Consider the following 27,898-nt stretch of genomic DNA (forward strand, 5'->3'; position numbering starts at 1 on the left):
AGATGTTTTACAAATTTATAAGTATATGATTAGTTTTTCATCCAAATTAGACTTACCATATTTTGGTGTGTATTATGCACACACTTTTACATAGATATTATTTCCAGAACATGGTGGTGCATTTTATACATCAATACATAAGCATTGGCCACGAAATTAAAGATTTTGGTACATGAAAAGACATTGCGTAATGTAAACAAATAACCAGAATTGAAATGTTACTGAAAGAAATTTTATCTAATCATCAAGAAATTTTATCTAATCATCAAACACATCTTTAAGTATTAAACTTTTAGTGATATTTTCTTCAAATCATGTTCAAATGACTTAATAACATGTTTCAAACACAGATTGTACAATATTTCCTTCTTCTAAAACAGGGTTAGATATTGAAATGAAACAACTAACTACCAAAAAGTAATTGATTCCTTTTTTTGTCAAACCCTCCTTATCAAATGCTTTTACAGCTGAAAATGATTATTCTGATACTTATTTTGATTGTTTCTTACAATTTTCTTTCTTAAATGTATGTTTTTTAATGAAAAATTGTGAAATTTGAGTTACAACCAAAACCAGAAAAGTCCAATTTTCACGACTTTCGATTTTGTTTTATAAGCCATTTCATACATCCTTTGTCAATTTTATCATGCTTCAAAATTAAAATTATCCAATTTATGTAGCTACTGATGTTTACATAATGTTTTAGTCTTTATAGAAGTTTCTTTCCTTCACATTTTCATATAAAATACCGCATCAAGGTAAATAAATTGACCGCATAAAATTAAATGCAAAATATCGATTTTTTTTGTCTGACAAAATTTTACTGCAACCTAAGTCTAAAAAACATTTTTTCACATGTTTAGACCTTCAAAATTGCACTGCGCACAATACGTAAATGCGCAATATACACACCAAAATATGGTAATTGTAATACATGTATTTGTGTTGCCTCATTACAGAGACTTGAACTTTCAGAATTTATACATGTAGTTCCACTGTTTTTCCTAAACGGTCTTGTTGCGATGAAATAAGGGATATACATTACTTTAGTAGTGGCTATTGGGAATGTCCAGGATATAAAACTATTCCTTCATATGTTATTGCCCTTTTATGGCTTGGTGTTCATTGATCATAATGAAGAAGACATACTTAGATTCTATCCAATTTCCTTACCATATTTCACATCTATTTAAGAAGTAACCTTTTGACCTTGACTTATGTATCACCTCAGTCTTTCAACTTTTAACCCTACTTAGGGATTGTCAACAAACTGTTTAATACTTACTTTATTCATTGTTTCAAATTATAAGAACAACAAATACAGATAGAAAAGGAACAGGTACAAATAAAAAATGATAGAAAGGAATCTTATGTCAATGTTAAGTAGAGTTTAATGACCTCTTGTACCACTCTGGCAGTGTTGCACACTTCATGTAGATTATTAACTACTTAGTTTTTATTGATTTGACCATTGAATTTCCACTTATCTTCCAAGCCAGGCCCAATAATGTCCTATCTTATAGAAAACTAAAAAAGTTAGATTTTTTTTCATTTTGAATGAGACATTAGACTATGGTTAACAATTTGCTTTATTTATTCTTTAAATTGATCACTATCAACATTTTAATGCAAATGGCAACTTTGGGTTGCATGTGATACAACCATTAAATCTAAGTGTGAAATTTTGCAACATTACATAAAGGCTGTTTTGTTGCTGATCATTAGTTATCCGTAGATGCTGAGCTGCGTGAGGAATCAAAACTTAAAAGATCATTACCATATAGACTCCTTAAGTTTTGCAAAAATCTTTTGAATTTTATACTATTGTATACCAGTGTCTGTCCATCTGTTGTTCACGCTTCACACAAGAACAACAATGCTGCCACCAATTTTTGTGAAACTTTGTGGATTGTTTCTTCTGATTGATGTGAGCTTCCTTTCAATTTTTATAAATTTCAAATTTTCAGCTTCTATGTTATGGGAATTTATTCAAAGATGGAAGGAATTTTTGTTTTTGGACTATAATTCAAAAACATGTTCAGCAATTTCAATTGACCAAACTTTACGACAAATGTGATGACTTTTCATTCAAAATTGTCAACTTTCCTTTCATTTGTGGCAACATCCCTTCAGCACCTGCCTATGGAGTGTTCATGTCACAACTCATACGTTATGCCAGAGCTTGCTGAGACTATGCAGACCTTTTGTATCGCACTAGAATTCTAACAGATAGGTTTCTGGAGCAGGGTTATATTGCTACAAGATTGAAGTCATCACTACAAAAGATTTATGGTCGTCATCATGAACTCGTGGACCGTTATGGTGTATCCATCTGCGCTATGAAAACTGATTTGTTCATTGTGTCATAGTTTTCCTTTCCTCTTTGACTTTTTATGAGCAACTTGGCTGGTGTTGCTAGAAAAGCAGAGGATGCTTAACTTACTGGTGCACTTGGTCCATGCTCCCAGTTTCTAGTGGAGTCCATGTTGCTCATTTGCTTTTGTTACTTTGTATGTATGATTTTAGTTACTTTATGTTCTTTGTTGTGTGTGTCTGTTTTCCATGTCTGGTCTTTGTCCTGGATTACATTCTTTTGATTTCCGCTATAACCTTGGTTTCCATGATTACTCTTTTAATGAAACTTTGATGACTTGTACGTTTATATTGATGAAAGCTCCCCTCCAATTTTTCGAAAATTTGCAATTTTATGATTTAGAGTTATGGTACTTTATTCATAAAAGGGGGAGAATTTCACAGTTTTCTGACTAGAACTCAATAGTTGTTTCACCTATTTCATGAAACATTAGTGAATTATTTCTTTTAATTGATGAGAGTTTCTTTTGAATTTTTGCAAATTTCTGATTTTCCATTGTTGAGTTACAGAACTTTATTCATAAAAATGTGTGAATATTTCAGAAACAAAATTCTGGGATCTATAGAAAGCAGTTTGTTTGTCTGTTCATATTATAAGTTGTAAGCTCCCATGTGACAGTTTTTTTTTGTTGTTTTTTTTAGACAGTCAGTAGATTCTGTTCAAGGGTGTGAGGTATTAGCCAAATCCCTCCAACAGATCTACTTACTGTTTAAATAATCATACCCTACCAGTGCACCTGGTCCATTCTCCCAGTTTTTAGTGGAGTCAGAGTTTCTTATTTGCTTTTCTTACTTTGTATGTATGGTTTTAGTTGCTTTATGTTCTTTGTTGTGTATGTCTGTTTTCCATGTCTGGTCTTTGTCCCTGGATTACATTCTTTTGATTACCGCTATAACCTTGGTTCTCCTGATTATTCTTTCATAGATGGTTACAGAAGTTTATAACAATTTTGTATGATTTTGCTTATCTATATTGTGGGGAAATAAATTAATCTTTGTATTGAACTATATTACTTTGTGAAGTCTTTTTGGAAATCCGTCCTTCCTTTACAAAGTTTGTCTTCTCAAACTACTGATGCAAATACAGTATATTCTTCATTACCACCTTTTGTTTACATTTACATATACATCCTACATTACCACCTTTTGTTTACATTTACATGTACATCCTACATTACCACCTTTTGTTTACATTTACATGTAAATCCTACATTACCACCTTTTGTTTACATTTACATGTACATCCTACATTACCACCTTTTGTTTACATTCACATGTATTTTTAATTATGTATGTGTGCTGTGTCTTCAATTGTAAGTTTAAACGGACCACTTCTTTATGTGACATCAGAGGAAAACAATTTTTTTACTTTTCTAGGAAATTTGAAACTCTTACTATAAAATAAATAAGCCTGATTCAATTTGTAACCATGATATATCATCAGGGCACCACAGTTTACAACCTGATTCAAAATTTTTCAAAACTATATCCAAAGAAATCCTCATTTTACAAATCTGTCAAACAAGTGACATTATCTACTCTTGTCATTTAATGTTCACCATACATGTAGAAAGCGCTTTTCATAAGGGATATACTATCCACATTTGAATGTAATTCATATTTGATCATTTTCAGTATCAGAACCAACAAGGGCCTATCACAGCCATTTTCTCTTCTGACAGACAAAAATCACAATGAAATGAGAGATAATCCAACTTGAGTAGGTTTCTTCCTGTGTTGACTATATAATTTCATCAGATAAAGGTCATTTAATCAAATGAAGACGAACTGCATTTCCTGAAGTTAACTATTTTACTTGCTGTAATACATTTTTGTTTCCATTGGACAGCATAAAATATGATATTATAACAGGAAATTAATCATCACAGGAATTACATCATGTCAGTGCCCTAACCAATTTATGAGCATTGTCATATTTTAACAAGGCCAACGGTGTTTGGTCATAAATATAGGTTAAATATTTTTTTAATCAATTTTAATTTTAATCTAGCATTGTTCTATCTGTCTTGTATTAACTTCCGTAATTGTAACCAAATAGTAGTGCTAATAAAAGACAACACTTAGTAAAAACTTCATGAGGGAAACATTGTAAACTAACAAGATTTTCTTATGGTGCACTATTACTTTGAGGGTTTCATGTTCCATGGCCAATAGCCAAGTGCTGTGTAACAACATGTGATGATGTATTTGTTCCATCTCCCTTAAGTTGATAAGGATATAGGTTTTACTGCTGTCCAGTAATTAAGGCAATCTGTCATGATGGTCAACCACTGTTGGTGTTTGACAGGGTCGGTCATCTGCATTAATTCTATTCCAGAAGGACTATCTGTCTTCATGGTCAACCATGCATTGTGTCAGGGAAGATCCATTTCTGACATGTCCAGTTATTAGGGCTATCTGTCATGATGGTCAGCCATCGTTGCTGTTTGACAGGATTCAAGTCATCTACATTTTATTCTTTTCCAACCTGTTCAGCTATCATGGCTATCTATCATTATGGTCAATCATGGTTTTTATTTGGAGGGAAGGTCATCTGCATTAGTTCCAAGCCCTGGTTAGTAAGCAAGGCTATTTTTCATGATGGTCAAGCATGCTATGATTGCTGTTTGATAAGGTTGATTATCTGCAGCAGTTACATCCCAGACATGTCTTGTAGTTCGGGAAATTTGTCATTATGTTAAACCATACTGTTATACAGGGGTTCTCATCTGCCTTTATTTTATGTAGGACCTATCCAATTGTCAGGACTAAGTGCCATATTAGTGACATGCCATGGTCATAATATTGTAGTAACTATAATGAATTTAGCTGTGGAATACAGCCAAGTCTAGAATTCAGTTTTGTCTCATTGAATTCTCTCAGTTGATTTACTAAAGAAATTGCTTGCAGCTGTTTGACAGACAATTAGTTTTACTGAAATCTTAGCAGAAAACAAATCACTATTTTCTGGTTTCTTTGAATCAAAGTTAAATGTTGTCAGAGACTTTATTTTATGGTTGCTTGTCTCTACTTATTTCCTTAAGGAAATGTTTACTCCATTTTTTATTGGTTCACTGTTAATATTTTGTATATATATATTCTTATACATTTATGATGATGTTTCAGATTATATGTATGTGACAGGATTGGTGACAAGGTTTTTTAGGAGACGATTATAAAACATATCTTTTTAAAAATTCTAGATTCTTTACATTGTTAAAATTTTACAAGAAAATGAACATCACTTCATTTTGCAGTTGATATTGTTTATGTCTTTTCTCATCTGGTAGTTTGCATGCGGTGAGGGATCATGGGTTCCATCCCCTACTCACCAAAAACTTTATAAATGGTAGTTACTGCTTTTTTGTCCAATCAGGCTGCATTTAGGAGAATAATTGGGAGGTTTGCGGGTCATTTATTTATCAGGACTGCAACATTATTCTTAATATTTTGTCAAAAATTGAAATAATTTTGCCAAAACCTGCAAAGCAAAATTTGATAAAGTAGTGTTCATCCCCAATTTGGCAAAATGTACACATTTTGGCTCCATGCTATCCTAATGTTTCCATGTTATGCATGGGTGAATTACAAAAGAAGTTTTTACTTAACGGATGCCAAATTCCTACTGATTTGACGTTGAGGTTTATTTTCAGGACCCAATTTGATATATACTGTACATACCCCTTTGAAGTATTGGAAATGTAAATATTTTCTTAAATTTCTGAGCATTGGCATTGAAACAATTGAACACTTTAATTATTTTATTCTATCTGCTAAGCACTCCCTACAGCACATCTTTTTACATATAGTCCGATGTAGTCATAGGTCATGCCATTTTCCATGCTATCATCTATGTTTGTGGAATTATAGGGAAGAATATTTTGTTAAATGGTTTTTCTTTTGTTATCAACCAATGGCTGCAGGGGTTGTCTGACTTATTCTTTTGAGGTCTTTCTGAGTTCTGAAATTACTGTGTTACGGAGGGTGACCGTTCTTTTTCTTCTGGAAATAATCATAATTTCTTCTAAAGTTATCATTGTGTCTGAAGTGACCCTTTGGATAATGACCTAGTCAGTTTGACACTCACAGAAATGATTTAAAGCCTTAAGTAATACTTAAAAAAACAACTGTGCAATATTTTGACCTTCAGGTTAATGAAGGACAAACCAGAAAAAAACTGTTTATTCTGTGTTATTAAATTTAATGATTAAATGTTAAAAATTACAAAATTTAATGGAAAAAATGTTAAATAATACCAGCACTAGTATAATATATTAATTACATTTTCTATGTTTATTTTTATTGTCACCTGTAGTGTGGCACGAGGGGACCTGGAAATGCCAGGGGTCCGTCCGTCCGAGTTTTCCACACTTTTTTGCAATGCTCCTACCAAGTAAGTTTGTTTTTGGTATATATATAGCCTTATTATGAAGAGTTACAGATTAGTTTCAACTTTAAAGTAGAAATTAGAAAAACATAATTCAATGCTATAAGATTTATGAGTTAATAATTCATGTGGAATTTTGCCATTGTACGGGTGTATGTTACTCTGACATATTCATTGTCTCTGTTTTTGTTATTTGAGTATTACTCCATGAATATTTATGGAATTTTGCCATTGTATGGTCGTATGTTACTTTGACGTATTCATTGTCTGTGTTTTTGTTATTTGAGTATTACTTCATGGATATTTATGGAATTTTGCCATTGCACGGGCGTACGTTACTCTGACATATTCTTTGTCTGTGTTTTTGTTATTTCAAAATTACTTCATGGATATTTATGGAATTTTGCCATTGCATGGGCGTATGTTTCTCTGACATATTCATTGTCTGTGTTTTTGTTATTTGAGTATTACTCCATGGATATTTATGGAATTTTGCCATTGTACGGTTGTATGTTACTTATACATATTCATTGTCTGTGTTGTTATTATTTTAGTATTACTTCATTGTTATTTATGGAATTGTGCCATTGTACGGTCGTATGTTACTCTGACATATTCATTGTCTGTGTTGTTATTATTTTAGTATTACTCCATGGATATTTATGGAATTTTTCCCATTGCACGGGCGTATGTTACTCTGACATATTCATTGTCTGTGTTGTTATTATTTGAGTATTACTCAATGGATATTTATGGAATTTTTCCCATTGCACGGGCATATGTTACTCTGACATATTCATTGTCTGTGTTTTTGTTATTTGAGTATTACTCCATGGATATTTATGGAATTGTGCCATTGTATGGTCATATGTTACTCTAACATATTCATTGTCTGTGTTTTTGTTGTTTAAGTATTATTCCATGGACCTTTATGAAATTCTTACACAAAGTTTTATACCATTAAAACTATTTAGTTAAGTGTGAGACAAGATGGAGGGTCCAAAATTAAAGTGTACCTTGTTTTATAATGAACTGAAAGAGTAATTAAAGGAACTAAGATTCTAGTGGAAATCAAAAGAGTGCAATTCAGGGACAAAGACCAGACATGGAAAACAGACATACACAAAAAAGAACATAAAGTAACTAAATTGCTCATTAAAACTAAACCCGGAGTAGACGATAGAGTAATGGAAAACTATGATATGTTGAACAAATCACTTTTCATGGTGCAGATTTTGGGTTCTTTAAAATCATGAATACAAACATGTTTTTAGATCTTTTATTTTTGACCTGACTGCCTTACTGCTTCTCTGCTTGCAGAAGGAATGTAGGAGATGGATTAACAACAGGTTCAATCAGAGTTTTAGTACAATTCAACAAAATTTGATTTGTTTGGGTTCTTTAACATGCTGAATGTAACCTTGTATCTTCAATCATTTTACTGTAATATCTGAAATAGCTTGTGGCCAATCTTTGACAATATTCATTCTGTGTCTGAAACAAATACTTTGTTTAATGCTCATCAGTATTGTGTTAATCTTGAATGTGATGTCCATACTTGCCCCAACTGTGTAGGGATCATCCTCTAAGGTTGTATCATGCTGCAGCATCCCATGAAGCATTTGACTGTGAATGTGCCAGTTGAAATATATTTGAAATAAAGGAAAAGATTTCCAATGATTAATTTATTGTGACAATTCATTGTTTGATATTTTTTATTTTAAACTTGATTACAGTAGCTAAAATTTCAACTCATTATTAAATTTGCACCATTTGGCAAGTGGTCCATTGAAGAAAATTTTAATTGCAGTTAAAATAAAATTTTCTTAGGTGAAGTTAAAATGCGGCTAATAATCTCTGAATTTATTCTTCAGAAATAAGATTAATTTCAGTACACTCAAAGTACTTAGTTTGGTTTTAGGTATGTGATGTTGATCCGTCTGCTGACCCCAGCTGGAAAAATTTAAAGAGGTACATACAGACAGATGAAGTTCATGCTAGAGACAACTTTCATCCTAACGAGACTTCTCAAGGTAAGCGACAGAATGACAGACTGAAAAACACATGTTTGATGTGCTAATATGATACTTTGTGTAAGTAAATAACACTGGCTTCTATTAGGGCATCAAAGATTCCTTTGTTCAAAATTTTGAGCAAGCGGGCTAATTTATTAATTGGTTTTTTTTTATCACTAGTAATGAGATAATTTTAAAGATATTGACCTAAGTTGGATTTCAAAAAAATTTTGTCTTGAGGGGATGAGAATCTAAGGTATTTTTAGTTTGCCCTTGATAGAAAAATTTTATCATATACATGATAATGTAGGTTAAAAGTATAGAAGAATGAAGACTCACATTCAAATATTGTAAACAGGGAAATTTTCGTGTCATTCTTTTTTCATGGTTTCTGATATAAACTGTTTTCGCACAGTTTTAAATTCGCGATTGTTCATCAGATTGTACTGTAAAGTTCTTTTAAGAAAATATATGTGACAGTTTAATTTTCACATAATGAAACTTGGCGCAAATATAGTGAAAATATAGTGCCTCATAAAATTTCAGTAGAAAGAGCATTAAGTTGCTTTTCTTTACTAACAGTATAATGTACACTTACAGCTGTAAACTATCAACAAATAAGTACATGTATATCAACAAATAAGTACATGTACATGTATATCAAACACTAGAGCATGCATAGAGGGAGATTACGCCTGCTTCCCTATCCCCTTTGGAGTCAGATAGCATTTAAATTTGTTAAAAAGGCCATCAAGTTGGTTGTGCAGCTATCTAAGTCAAATAATCCCTTCCCTTAAATCCCTTTAACATCTCTGGCTATAGGCCTAATGAGTAAACTATTGACAAAAAAGTCTAAAGTATTTGAAATGTGGGTGTTTAAATGTGTTGGTCTATCTGAGTTAGTATCTGCTGAACAATTTATGGTAATAGATGTAAAATTGTCTTGAAACACAGATATTTATAGATTTACACAGTGACTAGGATTAGTTGTAAAATGCATTCAAAAAATTGGTCACACATTCATAGCACAAGTGTTCCTGGTTTCTCTTGTTCCTTTGAGTATATATATTGAATGGATGAAAGCTCTAAATTTCTAAATATATAAATTCCAGACAGAACATGCCTTGAAGAATTTATACTGTAATTTTATATATTTTTCCCATCTCGACTCTCTTATAGCTTTCAGAACTCTTTAATCATATAATATCACATTTAGAAATGTCTAATAAAATTTAAATACCTCGTAAGCAAAAAGCAGGCTAATGAAACAAAAAGAATAATTTGATTTTTTTACGTCAGGAGCAGATAAAGCTCAATAAAATAATATTTGTTTCTGTATTTTGTTTTTAGAAAGAAGGGATTAAAAGGCTGCTAAGATTTACAGTTTGTAATAGTCAGTCAGTCTGTCTGTTTTCATCTCGGTGTCAAAATAGTTAATATGGTAAGCCAGTCTGTCTCTGTGTCCATTTGAGTGTAAAAACAATTTTTATGGTGAGCCAGTCTGATCATAAGTGCTGCAGTGTGGGCAGTTAGACTCTTTAAGGAAATTTTGTTATTTGTACTGACTTAATACACTGATAAAAGTAGGATTGGCATACATGTATCATATGTTTCCATGCGGCTGGTTATTTCAATTGGTATGTATGTGTAGGTTTTGAAGAAACTTTTTAAAGGCAGTTACTGGATTTTATGTGTCATTCTCTTATGTTAAATGTTATATCTTACTATTTTTTTATAAAGTGTTGTAGTATTTGTTCCTTTTAAAATTATACCTCCACTCAAGAAGTGGAAGGTATATTGGAATCACCTTGTCCATTCATCCGAACTTCGTTGCAGTTATCTGCAGTCCCAGTGGATGGATAGATTTTGAATTTGGTGTGTGACTTTGTATTATAAGGGCATCCATGGTAAGTCAATTTTGGTTGCTGTCTGATACCAACTTCTTGTTTTGTTAAACTTTGCCATTTTCCACTATATGGAATGATAGAGTAAATTTGAGTCCCAAAAATCTCAGTTACCAGGAGCCTCTACAGGAATTATTATTGTTATACTCGGTCATTATTTTATTCTTCTGCAGATAGAGACTTATTCTTATAAGCAACAAACATATGTAATTTTGCATTGAAAATATCAATAGCAGTAGGTACATTATCATTAATGATATATTACTATAAAAACCTATATAGAACATTTATTATTAGGGTTTAGTAGATCCTTCATTGCAATGGTAAAATTCTATTTAGGTCCTGCCCAGAAATAATGACTCTAGTTTTTATGTAATGAGACAATTTAGAATTTGTCTGTCTGCTAATCTTGTATAAACTGTCCCATCTGACAGCAGGACGTCAATAAAAAAAGTTTAGCTTCAAATACAAAAAAAATGTCGTAAAAAAAAAGTATTTACTTCCCAAACAAGTGATTATAAGAACATAATACAACAAAGACTATTTAATTGATGGAAATGATCAATCACCGAGAACACTTTAGCTTTTCCCAGGAAGATATTAGTTACAAAGATGACTTCGTTCGTGGAAAGGAGAATTGGTGGATAAGTAATCCGCCTTGAATCAACCCTATCCCAGAGTCAAGTAAAAATTGATTAGGGCTTTAGTGAAAAGTGTTTTTTTAATATGATATTGTGAAATGAAAAAAAAAAAAAAAAAACTTTTCTAAATACTGTTTTTTTTTGTATTTTAAGAGTCTTACAAGGTTGTGAAGTCAAATTATTAATTGTATTTTAATTATGAAAAAAAACCAACTTATTTTTGAAGATGTATTTATAGACTTTTTATGTTATTCTTTTGATAATAGGGTAAATTTTTTTAGAGTTTTTGAGTTTACAGTAGCTCATAAACCCTTTACCGAAGAAAGATATTGTAATGCTGCTGTTCATCTTGTTTGTCTAGTGGTATCGTCCTATAGAACAAATCCTTTAGTAAAATCAACATATGTTGGTGGCAAAGCCCAGTCTTCAGGATACTTGACCCTAGAACTCGTTCAAGGTATATCCTACTAGTGGCTAAGCTGCTGTGTTGGAGCTCTGGCTTACTCTCAGACCCCGCATGGGTATAAGAGTGTTTCCACACTTTCTTGGAGGTTTGCCAACTGAGTGAGGAGTGACAAAACTTCATACATATTTAGGACTTGAAAATCTAGACTTTTTAAGTTATCATGGTCATAGGTCATAGTACAAGGTTACAGTTAGACTTATTAATGATAATACATTTGTACAGGTTTTTGACCAAACTTGGTATATGTACCTACTTATTATTATATAGATAGCAGTGATTTATGGAATGTTCCCAGTGTAATAAATTCCGATAACTCACACTGTGAAATAAATTTGGTAATTTCACCCTCGGACTTTCTCTCTCCAAATGTCACAACTTTGATATCAATCCGCCAATCACAGAATTGAAAATTCATGTTGAAAATATCAATAAATTATGAAGAAAATCTATATAATAAATAGAATAATCAATTGTTTATTGTGAATAATCAAAATATGATCATTCGTGCTAAGAACGCTCAAGGATTTAACTCGTGCACAGAACAGGTTCCGCACACTCATTAAATCTAGGCGTTCTTCGGCACTCATGATAATATTTTGGTTATTCACTCTTTCCAATTAATTATTCTATTAATCTTAAAACTCTAACCATAATGAGTTTGAACGTCCGTAAGTCAAGGTCATACTTTGTCTGGAAGGTTTATTTCTAACCACACATGATGTTTTCATTGAAAGCATTACATACAATAGTTTCAGCTAGCAGCCCTTTTCACAAAAAATCATAATAGTAAAATTAGTCGTAAGCTGTGATGCCACAATACTTAACCCTAATATGACATCATAACTTACGACTAATTTTACATTTACAGTTTTTTGTGAGTAGGACCGCGATCATTATTGTCTCCAGAGGCTCAAATTAGTTAAGGTCCTAGGTTTTGGGATGCTCTGTTTCTGATCCAGGTGTGGATATCACAAAAACTCGTAAGTGTAAAGTTGATCGTATGTAATGATGTCAACCCTAAAATAGCATTGTGACATCATAATTTACGATGAATTTCACACTTATGACTTTTTATGAAATTGACGTCTTGGCTTTTCAAACTTAATCAACATAAGTCATGGGCCTTATATACATTACATTGAATCTTGGTTTACATCTGATGGACTTTATGGTTAATTTTTTTAGAGCACAAGCCATTTGGACTTGTAAAGTTACAAATATTTGATAAAAAAGAGTAAAATTTAACATTTCCAGCTGATTATATGGCCAGGACCACCATATTTGCAGCTAATTTCGAGGACTGAAAACATTTTTTTCTTTTTCTTTGATGATATACATCTATGATGGAATAAACATACTATTGTTTTTTGTTTTTTTTACAGTTTTACCGTTGTGTCAATTAGTAGAATGACATACTCGTGAAGTTTAGCGCTGTTTTTGGGTCGAGTTCTAATTGTTTAATCAGGTTTATCTGTGTTTAGTATTTGGTAATGAAGTTTACAAGCATCATCTTAATGGTCGATATTTGATTTAGACATTTGGCAAAAAAAGACTTGTCTGATGGCTTATACGAGTGATGGCTAATTTCTCAGAATTGCGACAGCCCAATTTGATTTATCAAATAGCCTGTATTGCTACGAGTGTTTTAGATTCTGTCTACTGAAGCCCTTTGACTGTACTTTTTGGCGTTTGACGAGATGGAGCACCATAGAAACTTAGATAAGATTAAGATTTATGCTATTAACTTGATGGTGTGGGCAATAATTAGTGTCATAAAGTTTGAGCCCTTTACGATTTTCTTCTTAAAAGATTATCATTTGAGGTTATTGCTTATAAGTGTAAGGTCAATAAATGTTTTAATTATATGGTGAAGTAACTGAGATGGCATTCTGACGGACAATTCTGTATTACTGGTATAAACTAACCTTTCTTAATTTCAATGACTTTCTTAATGGGAAGCTTTGATGGTTTTCTACTAAAATTCAATTAGAATATTGTGAATTGTTTAAAATTAATGGGGCAGAAACTTATGGAAGATGGTGTTCCTACTGAGAAAGCTGTATTGCTGGTATATTCTTCTCTTTATTTCTTAATTTCAGTGACTTTCAGATTTGGAAGCTTTGTTCATTTTTTTTTTTACGAACTTCAATGGGAATATTATAACGTTTTATGACTTTATTATCTCTTTCAATTATCATTTGCTGAAGAGGCAGACTTCCAAATTGCACGAGGCGAAACCTTTGTCTGTTTTCGTAATGTGCTAATGTTATTATGTCCTAAAGGAATTAGCATTCTGTCCTTATCTGTTGAGTGTAATTGATTATGAAATTGTTGGTATAATCATATTTTTTGCTTTTGAATTATCGTTGTAATTATTTCCGGGTTAATGGAGAATGGTTAAGAGTACATTCAGTGCTTTTATAAAAATAAACTAGTTGCATTTCACCATACCATTATGTAATGTCAAACTACAGTCGAACTTGTATGACTACCCAAAGTGGACAAAAAGGCTTTTTTATTAAAATTTATTATTCTGTTAAAAGAATTAATAATTCATTTATGATATTTATAAATCATTTATTAAAAACTCTTAACAATTATGTATTTATATCATAATTCATTTTTAAAAACTTAGAAATAATAAAAATTCAGCTTAAGTTCTATCCAGCTAAAACCAATACTGTAGCCTCGTGGAGATCTGTTAGTACACTTGTTGTACATCTAACTCTGAAATTATTGTCATAATTATACCCCACCTAACAAATTTGCAGAGGTTTGTTGCATACAGTACAATGTTTTTGACATGTGATACTATTATCAGTCCGTCTGTCTGTCATCTTTTTGTTATAGAAACTTATCTCAAACTACTGAACAGGAATTTTTATGTTATAAAGACATTTGGGCATGTTTATATGGATAAAGCAGACTAAACTGTTGAAATTTAATTGTTTCTTGCTTAACTTGTTGGTGGATGACTGTCTCATTGGTAATCATACCTCATCTCCTATTTTTATATCAATTAAAATATTGATAACCAATTGGTCCTCAACTGACAATATTGGACTTCGGCTGTGCCTCAGTCCAATATGGCTAGGCTTTGACCAATAAATTAGCCAATATGGAAAACCCTATGCAATAATACTATATTTTGTACTGCATATCTGGTAATTTTGGCCAGATACTAATTTTTGTGTATTTTATTGATGTTTGTAATTTTAAATTTTTACATGATGAAAGTTTGGTCTTTTTCTATACCGCACCATTTGGAATCATGTTCCAATAAATGACTGACATTATTGCATGCACTAGTTCCTTAATTTACAGTACCTCAAGTAAGTTCATAGGAACTACTGTGTTTAGTGATACAAAAAAAAATGTAGTTCATGTTCACCCAGTAATTTCCACCATTATGTTCTTGTTTTGTTTCCTATAAACTATGATGTGTCTAGGATGAACAAGTTTACAATCATTTCCATTATGTTTTTTTGTCACAGATGTGTCAGAGCTGTTTATTTCATTGTAATCAAGTATATGACAAAAACTGATTACATAGTCAGACATCATTATTACCTGATATTAGAGTCTACTCAGGTTTCATGCATGACATAATTTGTCCATCTGAAGGGCAGCAGACGTCATTTTCATAGAAGTCTTTTGGTTCAATTACTAACCCCAAGTTTTAATTAAATCAAGTTGTTTTGGGGTTTTTATCTCTTTCTTATTATGATTGGCTGGCTATTTGATTAAGTATCAGTCTTTCAAAGAACCAGGCAGTGGGTGAATCATGGATATGAACAATCTGTCATTCTGAAGGTGTAAAAAAAATCTTCCATTTTGAAGGTGTAAAAAAATCTTTCATTCTGAAGGTGTATAAAATCTGCCACTTTGAAGGTGTGAATATATCTTCCATTCTGAAGGCACATGAACTTGCCATTCTGATGGTGTATAAAACATGCACTTGATTTGAATTGATGGTCAATATCAGTATCAGCGTTCATCATGATTGTCATTGTACCACTGGTTTGGTAGGGTTTTTTTTTATTAATGCATGTTTCAGATTTTTCCAGTTTTGCCTCACTCTTATAAAGAATTGTATTTTAAACAAACCTTAATGTAAGGATGGGGTTATTCATTCTAGTAAGTTTTATTTTGTCGACATTATTATTGCAAGAAACATCATGGCTGATAGATTCTTTTTTTAAGATTGATTGATTGACCAATGATGGATGAGATTTTTGTTGTGTTATGAGGATTATGGGCATGTTAAATGAATGAGGAGAACATGTTTACTGAAAAAATACTTACTTTTGTGAGGAATTTATTTTTGCAATTTTGTGAGGAAATTTGATTGTCATGAATACTTTATAGCACAAATCTTTATGTTTTAAAATGCAAAAATGATTTGCTCCAAACTTGAATGATTGTATAAAAATGTAAAATAGAATATCAGGGAGTTGTTTTGCATTATTATATCTTGAATTATTCAATGCTTAAGCTAGGATGGGATATCCAAACCTTCCACAAAGTTCATTTACTGATATATCATATACAAGTTCTAGACTAACACTCCCAGCCTTTTTATTTGCAAAATCTCAGATTTATTCCAGCACTGAGCTCAATTCAAGCACTTGCCGCAAAAAATTGCCATGGCATTTAGTTCTATCAAGAGTCATATTTTATATTGGATTGTAACAAAGTGGTATTATTCCACCCCTAGTACTGTGATTGTATCTTTATACCCCATACAAGCACTGACTACAGATTGTCTTTGTTTAGTGTACTTTATATTTGATTTAACTATAAAAAAAATTCAAATACAGAAGTCTTGCACATCACATAAATAATGGGGTAATTATTATCGAAAAATCAAATTATTCTGTATCAATTTCATATTTTGAAATCTTCATGTAAAAGAAAATTCCTTTGAGACAATGTTACGCCATTGCCCTAAAAAGGTTAAAAAATTATTATATTATCTCAGGTTTATTATTAGTACAATGTAATGATTGAAAATGATTGATACCATGAGTGCAAAGAAATTTAGTGGGTTTGATCCCTAGCTGAGTCACACCAAAGACTAAAATTTCACTGCTTTTCTGCCGAGCATGTGCTATTTATGGTGATAGAGTGATGACTGGTTGACTTAGAGTCAGAATAATATGCTGAGTTGGGTGCAGTGCCCACGTGCTGCCTGTTGCTTCTGTGAGCTAGCACAACAAAGATCTGGTTTGACATGTTGGTCAAGTACAAAGCAGGGTCTGTTCGATTGGTCAATCATTCTCGTCCTGAAATGCATGAAATATCTGCCAGAGGACAATAAACCATAATTAATCAGTCAATCATTAATTACATTGCAGTTTTATAATTCATACTCACAGGAAAAGAACATTTGTTAAAACTAGTGGATGATTCAGTGAACTAGAAACAGTAATTGATGTAAAGTTTTAAGCATGCTAGCAGCAGACTAAACTGACTTCAGTAAGACATTTTGCTCAACTTAGCCACAATTTTTCTTTTACTTAGTACTGGTAAACTCTATAACCCTTTCTTACAATGTAAGAAATTAGTAGTAGACCTACGGGCCAAATCTATGGAAAAGCAAGCAGATCTATTATAAAATTGGCTCAAGTTTTTTTTTAAAACGTACAGTGCTGTCTATGTAAAATTATGATGTGTCAATATTGAATAAAATTTCAGTTTCTAACACTGTTCTTACTTATTCTGTGTCCTTTGCAAATACTATAAAAGTACTTTAATTCGTGGATACCAATTTTCATGGATTAGAGAAGAAGCACAAGTTCGTGGATTCTTGAAGTTTTCTGTATACACATCAATGGCAATCTCCTTTTCATTGGGAACCAATTTTCATGGTTTGGCTTACCCACTAAAAACAGTGAAAATGGGTACCCCTTGAACAATGGTACTTACACAGTAAGTGGTTACTGCTTGTTCGTAAGTTTTTTGGCATGACTCTGTTGGGATCCTTAACCAAAAACCTCCAATACACTGTCACACATAGGTAGCTCATGACTACAAGAATATGAAGGTGGTTAAATTTAAAGATAGAAATACATTTGTAGTAACATGTATGTCTATACGGCTTAGTAAAAACAATTGTTCATAGCTTGAAAAATGATGACGTCTGTCCTTAAATTCATTGCTGGGTTTTATTAGCCTTAATTTCCTATAATGTATGGACTCTCAAACTCTTTTGAGCTGTTAATTGAAAAAATTAATGAGCCCACCTCCTACAGGAATGGTGTAGAGTCTAAGTGTTGAATTTTCTACCATCACAGACTGACAAATGAAGTGGATAAATCATAATGACGATAGCATTCGTCTTCCGTTGATCATATCCCTGTTACCTCATTCGTAACAATTAGCATGGACTTTGTCATGGCAATAGCGTGATCTACATGGTTGTCTTCCAATTGGGTTTTGGTCATGTGATTGATCCTTTCATGTTGTTTTGGCTTGGGTAAATCTAGTGCAAAGATCTTTATATCAATGAAGTATTTTGTACCTAAATTAAGAACCTCTTGAGTATTTGAGTAAGTGGGAAGGTCTAGCTGCTTACAGCTAATGGCAATTTTATTGTTGTGCCTTTAAGCTTAAACTAGATTATCATGAGCAGGCAGCTTAAGGGTTTTTGTGGGGTTGGAAAAAATCTGGTGACAGAACATTGAGAAAAGTCAACCTTAACTGATAATTTTGGCAAATATCCAGATATACATGACATTTTTTTTTTGGTTTATTTAGATATATCCTGCCAAGGTCGGACATTTGAAATATATTATGGAGTTGGAAAATCTGGTGTCAGAAAATAAGAAAAATTAAGTACAATAACTGATATTTTTGTAGAATATCCAGACATGTTTTATGTATTTCAACCAATCTGTTTAAAAAAAGTTTCGAATGGTTCAACAACTTTCTCATGTCTTTAATGCCACTAAAGGATAAAACTTTCTGAAGAAAAAATATAATTGATATTGTATCCAAGTATTGAACTGACATTATCAAAAGAATTTAGTTTATATCATACATTTCTATTGAAATACAAAGACACAGTCAAAAGTGATCGTGGAGTGCTATTGAGTAAACAAGTATACCTGACTCCACTAAGAACAGGGAGTAATGGGCTGTATGCATTGGTAGAGTAAGTGTCCTCTGTTTTTCAAAAGCGTATGATAATGTCTTGCCCATCATTGAAGTCCATGTAGTGACACGTAGAAGTTTGTTTCTTGCTTTCCTTTTGGATGACTGTCTCCTTGGCAATCATATCACATCTCCTATTTTTATATTTGAAGCTTAAAAAATTCCTGTTGAAGTGAAATTTTTTTTTTAGAAATTTAATGTAACAGCAGATAGAATTTATTATTTCTTTTTAAGATTCTTCCCTCAATCACTGTTATCTTGATTGACTTGGCATGTTTATTTTAGCAAGGGAAACCGAAACATTGTTCATTTATTAGATGAGCTGCAAGTAACATTAGATATCTGTACAAGACTTGCATCTAAATTTAATCAAATTACAGTCGTGAAAAGCAATTTGGTAAAATCGGTATAGGAAAATATGCTCAGTTCCGTGTAATTTAAAATCAGAACACGGAAGAAGTTAAGTTGTACTGTCATTGGCCTTGCCTCCTCATATAAGTACACTGGCAAGTTAAGTATCAGTTCACCTAAAAACAGGCAAAAATGCAAGTTTTTGAACCATGTATCTCCTTTTTTACAATTTTTTTTTACCTGAAATGTCATGAATATGTCTTGAAGATATGATTTTGTACTATACACATAACTTGAACAATATTGATGATCATTTAAAGATATTTACAAAATTCAGTAAAGTAGTCCGTCTTTATTTTTTTAAGCAAATGTTGTAGTGTCCATTTGTAGGGACATTTTTTTTTTTTTTAACTTTTTTTCCAGAAAATAGTGACAGGGCTGAATTGAAAATATTTGGAGTTGCATTGTTTTGAGCTTTGTGAATTAAAAAAGCAATAACAATTTGCATAATTATTAGAAAGAACTGTACTTAAGTGTTGGTATGGCTTAAAATAGCTGTAAAGCAATTCAATCTGATTGGAAAAAAACGGAAAATTGCCTCATTAAAGTTTAAAAGTGTGAGAGTAACGAAATCTAGGGTTGTAGGAGAGTTAATTTCAATTCATTTCACCTCTTGTATCATTGTAACATTGGCTTGTAAAATGCAGTTCGAGAAAACTAAATGATGTCTTTCTTCAAATTGAGTAGAAAATCTTTCTAAGCCAACAGCTTTGGAAAGAGTCATTACAATTTTATTAGGATATTGCTTGGGTTAATGCATTCTGATTAATTTCCCTACAGGTTCAGATGTGATTTTTGTCTATTGTTCTTATCATAAGGTTTAAATAGGTGTTTTTCAGGTCTCACTTGTTTTTTTTCTTCTGAAGGATGGATTTGTATTACTGATATTAACTCGCACAGTTAAGCATATGGCTGCTTGATTAGACAGTCTTGTTGTTGCTGTGATAAACTTGATTAAACACATCTTCTTAAGAATGCGCTTACTAGTACTTATCGCTACTCTAGCAGTGGTTTACTTTATGGTACTCTTTTTTTGTTTTTACATTGTACTGATTGACAATGTTTTTTACTACACTACTCTGTTGATAGACTTACAGAAATTAACTGAAGAAATATAGGAACCTGGCAGTTTTACAATTACCATTACTTGTTATTGCCTGATATTTTTGATGTATTTCCTTCAAACTTTGGTGAATGGTTTAAAGCTTAAACTGGAAAGATGGGATTGATTTTTCATATAAATTAGTCAGGGGGGCCACTTTTTTGGGGCACAGGAAATTGACTTTTCTAAAGAATGCAAATGTGGATGTAATGGTTTTTGTGAACATGCCAATTAAATTTCTTTAATTACAGCCATATCAGTACCAACTCTTTAGTTGTATACATATTTCTGGTTTTTGAAAATTTTGTTTAATTCTACTGCTATTTGACTGAAGTAAAGGTCATTGCTCTTTACTTAATAAAATCATATTTTTGCTTCATTAATTGCATCGACGGTCATCTTCAATGCAATTTTTCTTCTACGAATATGTGCATTGTATAGTAAATGAATTACATTCTAGAATCAGGTTTCTGAGTGCTTGCCTTCCTATATTTAATCTCCAGTCAAGTTTCACTAAAGGCTTTAATGTCAGTCTTGATATTTGTCAGTATCAGCGGATTTCCTTTTTTCCAAATCACAATTTTACCATTGCAGTAATTTTTTTTACAGCATATTTTTTTCGGAGTTTTGCTAATTTCCACTTTGTTTAATTACAAGACAATACCTGACACAGGGGCGGATCTAGGATTTGAGTTTAGGGGGGTGTTAATTGAATTAAATGCAGTGCAAAGCAAGGCAAAAAATATTATGAGGGTGAAACTTGCGGTAAAGAATTTTTTTCTTACCAATTTAGGGGGGCATACGCCCGGTACGCCAGGCCTTGGATCCACACCTGTGACAAGGAAAGTTAGAATAATTGAAGGAGCAGACATTTCTTACTAAAGGGTACTGCTTCATAATAGATATTGTTTAGAGTGTTGGTTGAATATCAAAGTATGGTTCAGTAATGTTAGAGCACATGTTGATGTTAAAAAAAAAATGAAAGTCATTGACAACTGTTTTGCATTAACTTTCTGACCTATAAATTATTAAGTGTGTCACACTATTATATCATACCATAAATAAGAATAAACAATTCTAGGTTTTGCTCTATATAACATCCTTGCATGACAATAGAATATTCAGCTCGTCTAACTCATTTACACATGGGAAGCATTTTTCTCATTAAGCATATTTGTAGAAGATAAATTATCAAATTTATACCGTTTACAGGAATTTTTCAGGTTTGCATAAGAAATTATCACCAAACGAATCTTCATATATCTTCATCATTTAGTTGACAGCAGCTCTTATTTTCTCAGTAATCATTTTCCCTGAGCTGCTAATTTTGTATCTACATGCAAGAAATGAATCACCCCAATCGTCACTAGGATTGATCGATGCTATGGGGTAAAAAAATATATATATTTATGTATACCTTGACATAATAAAATGAATAATAGAAGTATGGCAAAAAAAAATTTGGTTATTGTCCTCCAATCTCAAAGCCTTTGCCCAGTATTCATGTGCCTGCCTATCTAGACTGGGAATAGTATGGCATTCTTGTGTCTGTCCAACTAGACTGAAAGTATTATGGTATTCTTGTGTCTGTGCATCTAGACTAAAAGTATTATAGTATGCTTGTGCCTGTCTATCTAGGCTGGAAGTATTATAGTATGCTTGTGCCTGTCTATCTAGGCTGGAAGTATTATAGTATGCTTGTGTCTGTCAATCTAGACTAGAAGTAGTATGGCATTCTTGTGTCTGCCCATCTAGACTAAAAGTAGTATGATATTCTTGTGTCTGTCTATCTAGACTAGAAGTATTATAGTATGCTTGTGTCTGCCCATCTAGACTAAAAGTATTATAGTATGCTTGTGTCTGTCTATCTAGACTAGAAGTAGTGTGGTATTCTTGTGTCTGTCCATCTATCCATTGTTTACACGTCACACAATAATTAAAAAATGCTGTCACAAATTTTTGTGAACCTTTTGTGAATTGTTTCCTCCTTTTGATGTGAGCTCACTTAAAATTTTTGCTTTAAAAGACGATATTCCTTCCAAAATGGGGGGATTTTGTTTAACTGTATGTTCACCATTTATATTAATTAATTTCACTGTTCAAACACAGACAAGTGCGTGCTACCAAAACCAGCTTACCTATAAAGTTTTTAAAACCAGAAATTTTTATGAACTTTTGTCTAATGTCTATTGCTTTATTTGGTTTAACGAATATAAATGAACCCCAGTCGTCTAAACGAGTCATGATATTTATTTAAATTATTTTTCTCCAGAAAAGGCCAGCATTTGTGTTAACAGTGTTTGTTAAAGTACAGCATCCTGATTTTATGATAATAATTTTCTTCATTTATTTGTCTATCACGTCATAAGATTAGTCTTCTGCATCTTAATGACTTTTCAGCTATAAGCTAAGGATTCCATTTTATTGACCAGTAAAGATTATATGCAAATGTAAGTTCTAGACAATAGCGTAATTGCCATAGATTATACTGAACTACAGAAGTCCCATTATGTTACTATGTCAAACAAGGAAGTAGTATGTAATTTTCTTTTACTCCCTTAGTTTCCTCTCAGAACATTATTGCTGGCCATCTGTTGTAGAATATTATTGTTTTCCATTTATTTTAGAATATTATTGTACTATTGTATGCCATAAAGTGTAGAATGTTGTTTGCCATCTTTGTATAATGCTATATATAGTAGAATATTATTGTGTTATTGTATGCCATTAAAAGTGAACAATATTGTTTGCCATCTCTTATATATTGACATATATCGTAGAATATTATTGTATGCAATCTAAAAATGTATTGTATATTGTCATATATTATTGTATGCCATCTACAATAGAATATTATAATATGTTTGCCATTTATCTAAAAATATTATTGTTTTTAGCTATCAATTATGGATTGCCATATATTGTAAAATTTTATTTTTTACTGTTTATCATATAATATTATTGTTTGCTATATGTAAGAGTAAAAGTTTTTGTTTTTTTTCTGCTTCCGGTATGGAGAGATAATCCAACTTGAGGCTTGTACATGTTCACCTCTCAAAATGACAACTTTCCTATAATTGCTGTATGTATATGATCTTTGATGAAACTTACAGGAAGGTTGAGCATTGTGTTTAGGTGTGTGAGGTTGGATCATTATTATTAAGATCCCTGTAAGTGGAAGTAATCCTACTTAATGGCTTAAATTACATCTCCTAAGAAGAACATCTCCTTAACCACTCAATGGATTTTGATGAGACTGAAGAATAATTTTTATTCTATTGTCTATTTGCCATGGGTGTATAGGAATAAAATGAAAGTTTATGTGAGATGCTTGCAAGGAGAACACTCCAACTAAGAGATTTTTGATGTTTTAGGTCTATGTGAAGCTTGGATACCTTTTTTTCCTTGTCTTATTTCTGTCTCTAATTCTTGTCTCCATATTTTAATCGTGAATATTTGTCTAACTGTGGTTTGTCTTGATTTTAGTTTTTATGTTATCCCTTGATAACAATTTTTTTTTTGGTTGATGTAAGATACACACTCTGTCAATATATTAGTTCAGTAGTTTCTATGATGTGTATTGTAAGTGAAACTTCTCGTCAACATCTTTGTGAATTTTCATGAAATTTTTCAAAGGTTGCACATGATTTCAATTTTGCGCACAAAGCAAAATATTTACCCCTAAGTGGTGTGAAAGGCAGATAATCCAATAGTTTTAAAGGTATACATTCAAACTATTGCTAGAAGGTAGTTTCACTTGGTGAGTTTACTTAGCGTTTAATTTCACTTAGTCTCTTCCTGCCCTATATGAGAATGTAAGAAAAGGTTAATGGACAAAGATTGTTCTTGCATTTCCCTGTGTTTGGATTATTTCATATTCTTTCTGCAGAGATTTGAATTTATGGTTATAACTTTTAAAAAGGACTTTGTATTTCCTTTTTTCTGTATTTGACTGATGGATGGTCAATGTGAAGCAATATAGCCCCACTCATTAAGCAGTCCAGAATGAGTCATTATAATTTTGAGTTATTTAGCTTTTAAACATTCATAACTACATTTAACTATTTCTGTTAAAACTGTGAATAAATATATGTATATTTTTATTTATGTATATGATACATATTTGAAACAGACTATAGTGGGGTCGTCTCAGTACAGTTATCTACAGTTTCTACTTGAGTAGCAGCGCTACTGTTTGAGCCAGCTTGTAGTTCATAAATCCTTCTTCTGTGCTGAAAACACCAACTTCCTCGGATTTTATCCATTAAATCACGGAAATACCCAGTTAATTCAGTTCTGAAAGTTCTTGAGAAGAAAAGGCAAATATAGAAAATTGTCACAGTATTTCCTGTGGCAATGAAGTGACTGATAATCCTTGCTTTTGCAAGCTGTATCCTAAATTTACGATCATGTAGCCAAGATGGTGGAAATGTACTGTCAACAACATTAATAACTGTTGGTGGAATTACAAATATGAAATAGACCATAGATAACACCAGTGTTGTGTATGTCAACACCATTGGTAGCTGTTCATTGTGTCTGCTTTTTGCTGGTCGTTTCAGGCACAATCCGGTCAGTATCAAAACATCAAAAATGAAAATCAAAGTGAGTGGGATAAAAGAATAAAAACTTGCAGACATCCAGGGCCAAATCACTGCGTGCAAATCCTCATTGTGGAAGAAATAACACTGACCCATTAGTTCATAGAGCCACATGGCATGGATACTGATAACCACTAGTCCAACCATTATAATAACAGCCACAAACTTTGCCATAAATATTGTGCACATACTGGGTACGTGTTTTGATTGCCAAATGATTATATAGCGATCTATTGTCATGGCCACCACAAACCAAATACTAGAATATGTTATGGCACGGCTTATGAATTGCCATAGTCGACATAACCAGTCCGACTGGTTGTCTATTGTTTTCACTTTAGCAATAAATGCTACCCATTCAGATCCTAAGAATAGGTACAGTGTAAGTAGGCTTGTGAAGGCATAGGCTGCTATGTAGAAACTTATAGAATAATGGCAGAATGGGGGACGCCTCATAACTAAGATCGTCAGTATATTACCTATGGATCCTAAAATAATGAGAATCGGGGGTACCCAGGTGTTCAGCATCGTATCCAGTTTGTGAACGTCAGGCATATCATCTGGCTCTGGTAAATACTCATCTTTGAGCACCCCTATGATAATGAGGCTGCCGTTGTCATTCACATCTGTAGAATTACCTGTAGCGTTTGTTGCATTGGCCATACTTTCATAACTTGTATTCAACCACATTTTGTTCTCATTTCTTAAAATAGATTTGTTTTAATTACAAATGAATTTCATAATTATTCAAATGTGACTAGTATATTGACTTTTGGTGCTGTGGGTCCCGCATGACAAAACAGTTTTTATACAAATGCGTTTGAATTTAAGACATGCCGCTGTGAAATCACATTACAGAAGAAATAGGTAGTAGTCTTTAAAAGTCCTGTCTATAAATTCCACGGAACAAAGCAGTGTTATTTCAGAAAATTAATGGTTCAATCTGATTCCTTCTTTGGGTTTTTGATGCAGTTGTCAATTAAGCATTCCTGTCTGAGTTGATTTGCCAAAGGTATTCTGCAAATATAGAATGAAAAGTTATTGGAGTTCAAACCAATATATCATTAGACAATATGCTTTTTAATCAACAAAACCTCCAAAATGTCAGTATTCATTAAGTTGGTTTACGGTGTGTATTGAATCATTTGGCTTCCTCTTTATTTCTAGTATTATTCCAGTTGCTCATGTAGTAATCCTTAACAATGTCTTGTTTTTATTCATTTGTTGTTGTTAGAAACTGTGTAATTACTACCATGTAAATCAAGAACTAGAAGTCCTGGTCATTTTCCTCAGTATATATATGTGGAAATCTATTATTGTAGTACAAAGTGCTATTGGTTATATGCTGCTGTTAATTAGGTTTATCTCGTTAAGAGTGCAATCAAATAATTTACATTGTTATGGAATGTTTATGGAGACAAGATTTAAGGGGAAATTGTCAGCAAGAAGATTTTATTGCAAATAATAGGCTTTCAAGAAAAATACTGGTATTGAAACGTTCTACTCTAGGAGAGGGGATGGTTACCTTACCAGTGCACCTGATCCGTACTCATAGATTTTGGTGAAGTCTAGGGCAGGTTTTTATAAAGATTCTCAGAATGAGATTTCCTCATATCCTTTTTCAACTTAAAATTCCATCTAACAAATGAATCGTTTCAATATTTTTTTTTATATGAAAACCAGGCCAAGTTGTTCATTCATTCTATTGTTTCTGTGTCATATCTTTTAGTTAATTTGTATTATATTATGGTATTTTGTCTGTTTTCTTGATTTTAGTGTTGGATCCATGATTATTACTATACTGGTTCTCATTCCAGTCTCATTTACTGGTTCTTTCTTGCCACCTCAAAAGGCAGTGGTGAGATTCTGATATATTTTAATCCAAAAGTTCTAGCATTGCCTTGATTTTACAAGAAAATTATGTATACAAAAATTAATATATTTAAAGAAATCTGAAACAACATGCACCGAGTTTTAAGTTCGTACACACTGAGCTTGAACGAATTAAACATTCTTAATTCTTATGAATCATTGGAACATTTGTTTTCACTATTTTACATAAATCTCATGTAAGCATCAAAGTAACTTGTACTGATTTCATTCTGTTTCAAATGAAAACTTGATAGGCTTTAATGAAATTGAATATAATACAAACATATCACTGATTTCAAGAGTTATATCCCTTACCATAGGTCTACCTCCTGAAGTCTAGTCATTAATACCAATGTTTTTATGGTGCTTTAATCCAGTTGTTACCTACTCTGCATCTATTGAAAGTTGCCTCAGTGGTCTAGTGGAAACTAGAATTCATGGATTCAGTACTCAGCCAATTTTCATTCCAAAGACTTCAAGTAATGGCCTTGACTTCTCCATTAAAACATGAGTGCTGTAAAGTGGTAACAATGGTTTGTTCTTGGTCAGAATGATTGATCTAAATAGTTTGACATTTCTTGATTATTATGTATCTGACCTTATAATTCATAAAAAGTCATAAATGTTAAATTTGTTGTCTGACAATAATGTCATGATTTCAAATTAATTCACATTGATGACTTTTTAATAAGTTGGACAATTGGCTGGGTAAGTACTTAGTAGGGTTTGTTTTTTTGATTATCCTGTTACCCTAAAATGCTTGAATCACTAACTATGGATGTTACTGTAGTCAATCAATCAATGTATTAGGTATGCTTCTTGTGTTGATTTCAAAAGGGTAAGCTCTATGATTTCTATAGCTTCAGTCACACAATGAATGATGGAAAGGGTAGATATTATACCCCTACACCATAAGGTGGTGGTATATTGGAATAAAACTATCCATCTTTCTTTCCTTCCATCCGTCCATC

At 32.2% G+C, this 27,898-nt stretch overlaps 2 protein-coding genes across 8 annotated transcripts in view; one reads left to right on the forward strand and one right to left on the reverse strand.

Moving 5' to 3' along the window:
- LOC148616842 (ATP-dependent RNA helicase DDX1-like) overlaps positions 1-27,898 on the forward strand; it is a 206,856-nt gene that overhangs the window by 55,550 nt on the left and 123,408 nt on the right. Inside the window, exon 20 of the mRNA XM_088583957.1 lies at positions 8,682-8,793. Coding sequence (XP_088440083.1) covers positions 8,682-8,793 — 112 coding nt within the window. The remainder of the gene's footprint in view (positions 1-8,681; positions 8,794-27,898) is intronic.
- LOC148616843 (uncharacterized) overlaps positions 24,556-27,898 on the reverse strand; it is a 37,783-nt gene continuing 34,440 nt past the window's right edge. For 4 of the 7 annotated variants that reach the window (XM_088583967.1, XM_088583966.1, XM_088583964.1 and 1 more), the window contains exon 2: positions 24,556-26,072. In XM_088583967.1, coding sequence (XP_088440093.1) covers positions 24,588-25,745 — 1,158 coding nt within the window. In that variant the 5' untranslated portion in view covers positions 25,746-26,072 and the 3' untranslated portion in view covers positions 24,556-24,587. Of the gene's footprint in view, positions 26,073-27,242; positions 27,442-27,898 lie in introns of all 7 variants that reach the window. The other 3 variants (XM_088583965.1, XM_088583963.1, XM_088583962.1) reach the window with 1 other exon arrangement.

Source organism: Perna viridis, chromosome 5 (genome assembly GCF_037379345.1).
Source record: "Perna viridis isolate PV_CMFRI_1.1 ecotype Kerala chromosome 5, ASM3737934v1, whole genome shotgun sequence".
Classification (NCBI taxonomy): domain Eukaryota; kingdom Metazoa; phylum Mollusca; class Bivalvia; order Mytilida; family Mytilidae; genus Perna; species Perna viridis.